The sequence below is a fragment of the Echinops telfairi genome, unplaced genomic scaffold (genome assembly GCF_000313985.2).
Source record: "Echinops telfairi isolate 266 unplaced genomic scaffold, ASM31398v2 ScPeMD7_10;HRSCAF=50, whole genome shotgun sequence".
Lineage (NCBI taxonomy): Eukaryota > Metazoa > Chordata > Mammalia > Afrosoricida > Tenrecidae > Echinops > Echinops telfairi.
In genome coordinates, this window is record NW_022103907.1 from 276,837 (window position 1) to 282,371 (window position 5,535).

The 5,535-nt window shown below is 44.2% G+C and overlaps 1 protein-coding gene across 3 annotated transcripts in view; it reads right to left on the minus strand.

Annotated features, from left to right (window-relative positions):
* The window catches only part of RBKS (ribokinase), a 118,912-nt gene that overhangs the window by 74,666 nt on the left and 38,711 nt on the right, over positions 1-5,535 (minus strand). For all 3 annotated transcript variants that reach the window (XM_045287053.1, XM_045287052.1, XM_004711094.3), the window contains exon 2: positions 1,472-1,604. In XM_045287053.1, the coding sequence (XP_045142988.1) occupies positions 1,472-1,483 (12 nt within the window). In that variant the 5' untranslated portion in view covers positions 1,484-1,604. The remainder of the gene's footprint in view (positions 1-1,471; positions 1,605-5,535) is intronic.

Consider the following 5,535-nt stretch of genomic DNA (forward strand, 5'->3'; position numbering starts at 1 on the left):
TCATGTTGTGGTGACCCTCCCAACCATAAAATTTTTTTCATTGCTGCTTCATCACTGTCATTTTGCTACTGTTATGAATCGGGTGACCCCTGTGAAAGGGTCATTCGACCCCCAAAGGGGTTGCAACCCACAGGTTGACAACTGCTGATTTAGAGGTTTTGAAAAGATTGTAACAAAAAGGTCTGATTTGTGGCAGACAGAGAACTTGTTTTGCCACCACGACAATGCACCTGCTCACACAGCCATCTCAGTGCACCATTTTTTGGCAAAAAACAGCATGCCTCTCTTGCCCCATGCACTTTACTCACCTTACCTTACTCTGTGCGACTTCGTTTTATTTCTGCAAATGAAGAGGGGCAGTGATATCATGAAGTAGAAGAGGTGAGGAAAAAATAAGGGAGCTGCTGTCAGCCAGCCAAACAGATGAATTTGAAAAGTTTTCAAGAATGGAATTGCAGATTTGACAAATGTATTAAGTGTGATGGAGAGTACTTTGAAGGTGATAAGGTTGTTTTGTAAAAAATCCATTTAAATACATAGCTTTTGGGAAAAAAAATTCTGGTTTTTTAGGGGGTACCCCCTCATATGTATAAACACACACATACCCATGAATGAGGATGCTTCCAAAATTTGTGAGAAAATGGAATTAAAATATAGTGGAATTATTCCATGAACTTTTGAAGCATACACACACACACTCAGTTTCATGTCACATCAGTAATGCTAGTACCTTAAAATTTACCTATTATGTTTCATGCATATTTTTTTAAAGATCCTATACTATTCAAATGGAGAGAAGGTGGGGTTAGCAAAAAAGGTATAATGTTCACGTTATATGAGTGAAATACCTGAAAAAAGCATTATACTGAAAGATCAGTTTTGTGTGTGGTTCATTAACGTCCACATTTTCCTCTGGCCGAAGACATAGCAATAGGCCCGTATTCCTTGCTGTGTCTGTTCTGCCTCAGGGCAACCCTCCCTGTGAGTGTTCAAGTGCAACTCCATAGGGTTTTCAATGGCTGACATTTCTGGAACTAGGTCACTGGGTCTTTTTCCTGAGGTTCCTGTGGATGGACACAAACCACCAGCCTCTCAGTTAGAAGCCAAATGTGCTAATGGTAGAAGGAAATCATTTTAGAGATGAGTAAATCATCGCTTATTAAACGATGTTTCCAGAAGCTGTTGCTCCAGTGAAACCTGCGAAAAACAGGATGACTCATACTGTTGTTTGGAAGCTGGACTAGAGACCCATTGGAGTAGGCGAATTCCCTACATTTCTCACACTCTCCTTATAAACTCATTGAATTCAGAGAAGGCAGCATTACACTTTTTGAGGACTTCTTTTCCCCCCAAAGGATTCAATGATGCAGAAAGTGGTAAAAAGGCCTGTCTAGAGCCTTACAAACAAGGCATGTGAGTCTGAAAGCCAGCTTCCTGCCTCTGGTGCCCCGCCATTGCCCTTCACACTCACCTTGCACACCATGGACGTCTTTGCTCCAAGCCTGGCCGCTTGCACACACTGGTTGGCACCTTTCCCTCCAAAGCCAATAAAAAACTTATGTCCATGGATGGTTTCTCCAGTTTTGGGCAAACGAGAGGTAAGGCTATTAAAAAGAAGAAAAGCAGAGGTAACCTGAATCAATTTAAATTCTTTGAAAGAGAAAGGTAAGGCTATGTGGAGTTCTGCATCGTCCTAAGCCTTGGAGTCGGGAGCAGAAGCAAAGAGGAGCTTTTCCTTTAGCCAGTAGCTTGCATCAGTACTGAGAATGCATCTTCTAAACAGATTTCCTCTCTCTCCCCCACAGTGCCATGGCCACACCATAGCGCTGGCTGTCGCTCCGCTTCCGATGGCTGTGTCTGGGGTCTATCCTGAATCAGCGCTACTCAAGGCTGCCTCGGTCTCTGCTCTTGGAAAGCTTTGGACAGTGAAGTCAGCGGCTGCCGTCGACCTTTGCGTGTGTCAGAGAGCTGCACAGGGCTCTCCAGGGCGGATTTTGGGAAGTAGACCACCACGACTTTTGTCTGAGGTGCCTCTGAGTGGACAGGTACTGTCAACTCTCCCATCAGCAGCTGAGCGCATTTCCTATTGCTTCACTCAAGGAATTTCATAGGCTACCTTCACAATGTCCAGCAGAGAGCTTTGTTCACAGGGATATAATGGATCTACTAATAAATGGGATAAAATGGATGCGTGTTTCTATACAGGTTTTTCTGGGCACTAATGAGGAGCAGGAAGAGCATTAGGAGTCTGGTAATCACACACAGCAGCTGAGGTGAAGGGGGTTGTCGCAAGTTCAGGCACTAAACAAGAGTCCAAACATCTAATAGACCACACAAACCTCATCCTCCCTCATCCTGGGACCAGAAGACCTAGGTGCATGGCTTCCACTATCAACAGCTCTGACAAGGGATTGAAATGAGAAATTTCTGCAAAGAGTGGGATAAAAATGTGGAACAGAGAAAAATCATGAAAAACAATAAAAAAACAAGCCAACCAGGTTTCCCCATCTGATAGAGCCTGCTGTAATCCTTGAGACGGTGGCCCTCACACATCCTTCAAGCCTGGAATGGAACTTACCCATGTGGCCCCAGTCAATCAAACAATTAAAAACCAAACCCAAACTCACTGACATTGAGCGGATGCTAACTTATAGGGACCTGATAGGGCCGGGTAGATCTGCCCCTGTGAGTTTGTGAGACTATGCGGTTAGCAGCCCAACACATAACCATTATGCCACCAGGGATCTCCAGCCAAACAGGAGGCAGGCCAGACAGGTGAACCACGACACGAAGGCACGAAGGAAGTACGCACCCGATAACAGACAAAGGCAAATGGCAAACACAGGCAGGAAGTGGGAACATTGCAGGGGTTACAGTCAGGGCCACAAAATGTGTATGAATTGTTGTGTGGCAAATTTCTCCCTCATCTACTCTCCCCACCTCTCTCAAGAACTAAGGATTTTTACTGCAATGCTATCACAGATGTTCACAGTAAATGAAGCATAGAGTAAGAATAAATGGGAATGCTCCAGGGATAATGTTCATAACTTTAAAGGGGGAAGATGGGAGGAAACAAAATCTTTGGAGGACAGGAAATGACTGACTCTACAAGGAAGAGGAGCTCGGGGTGTCGGGCAAACGGACAAGAGGGGCCCAAGTGGCAAGAGGACCAGCTGACTGGCCCCAAGGAAGTTGGGTCAATGGCCAGGTAGAATAGGGAGGGAGGGGCAGGCTTGACCACAAGGCTCATTAGCTATGTGCATGAAAGAAAGGCAGGAGATAAGGTCCACGATCATAAGTCAGCTGAGAGCCTATTCTGATTGAGCAAGTTCTCGTAGCAGATTAGAAATTTATATTTCCACACAGGCTACGACCTAACTGAAACCAGTATCTTAATATATTAAGAGTGTCAGCACAAACATAATTTCTACTGGACACTACGTGTTGGTGCTGGTATGACACGTGACTGATGCAAGGAATACAAGATTGTGTGCATAAAGACCAAGTTCAACCCATGAACCTTTTGTAAAGTCCTGAAAGTGCCAATAAACTGGGCTTAACTACTCCATTCCCTGTCAACTATGGCTATTTTAGATTCAAAAGAAGCTCATCAATAATTTGAAAACACCCCACACCTCCTCTTTTCAATTCTATTTTTATCTTGGATTCTAAATGCATTTATAGTACTGATGAAAAAAAATATACATCTAGCAGGTTCACTTCTGAGAAGGTACTCAATCAAGAGAAAAATGGTTTTAATGTAATGTTATTATCCTGTCATTTAATTTAGCAATGACAAGTGATTATGAGATTTTGATTTGCATCAGAAATCTGAAACATTTTAGGATTCTGTTATGAACAGGCAGTGATGAGTAATCTGTGTGATTGAGTAACTGCGAATTCTTGGCTAATTGATGCTGCTACAACTATACAAAACTACCTTAAAAAGAAACTAGCCAGCGTGGCTAAAAACAGGCCAAATAACTTAATTAGCAAGACTGTCACTGAAGAAACGTATGACTTCTACTATATTTATACTTAGATCTGGGTCACAATTCACTGGTTTGAATCAAGTGTACTTTTTACCACCAACTGTGAAAGTCATGAAAACCATATCAACAGATTATTCCCTTATTGGTGTGTGTGTGTGTGTGTGTGTGTGTGTGTAAAAGCATGTGGTAAAACCAGGGCACAGATTGTATGTGCTTGATGTGGGAGCAAATATGTGGGTTATAACTTCAGTTTCAGACAACACAAGATCTCAAATCAGTGGTCATCAAAATTTTTTGCCTCTTTGATATTTTACTATTCCCCTTTTCCCCCCCTTTGGCATCTTTTCTCATCTCTTAATCTTGTGCCTCAAGTTTGATCTTTCCTTGTTAGACTGTAAACTGCATGAGGGTAGACATGGTGCCTGGCCTACTCCTTTTAAATTCACGGTGCTGGGCCCTTTCCAGGATGGCCGCAGATATTTGCTGACTGCAGGGATCTTTTGAAGTCTTCCTTCCTTTCCCTTTCTCTCCTCTTCTGAATGTCTCTCCTGTATAGCATCCGTTCTTGCTTCTTCACTAAGGATATGGAGGGACTGATGCAGGGAAAGAGGAGCCTGGGAAGGAATGACCATACACTTGTCTAGCTGGACTGGATCTCGCGTTCCCAATGCGGGCAGCGTTTTTCTTCCCCAGGCAAGCACTAGCTGAATAACTCAGGCCATCTCTCTTTCATTCACCCATTAATTCACCAAATGTGAACTCGCTGACAATGGGAGAACACTGAACTCCAAGGCAGGTACTACGTGAGTGAGCAATACATGTCACAGAACAAGGAGATTAGTATGATGCTCCCATTCGGGTTTTTTTAAAAACAAAAGATGTGCATGTTCTCACAGGATGTATAAATCCATCAAAAATGTTAATGATGGTGAACCACGGAGAAAGTTGGGAATGGGGAAAAGATTATTTTATGTCCACTCGGTTGGGCTGCCACGCCCAGTGACAGCATCTATCAGTGTGGTCAACTGCACGAGGGGATCTTCTGTGAAGCAGCCTCGCTGCAGCTCTGGTCAGTCTTGATACAATCGAGGAAGGTTTCATTCTGGCCTGTGGCCATCTCTGGGTGTGCACTGACAGTGTGTGGAAGCTAGTTCCCTTCTACTGTGGGGTCTCGATCCTACGTCTCATTCATCCACCTCCTGCCCATCCCAGGAGCCATCAGGGAATGGCTGACCACGGACTCATTCGGCTGATCTGAGATGCATTCAGTTCGGCATCCAGCAGCCTGTGATCTTCCTGCTTCATCTTCCAGCGTCCTGCTCTTCAGTCCCTGCAGCTACAGGAGTCAGAAGAAGCGTCCACTTACATCGGACCCTTGGGCTTGAACTGGACTGGACTTTCTACGCACAGACAGGAGTCCCTGGTTTTGCTTCTCTGGTGAACTCTGCCGAACACACATACCTCTGTATGTAAGTAGATACAAGAGATACTTGCACACAGCAGATTGCCTGTGTCACTACTTTTGATTCTCTTGACGGCGGTT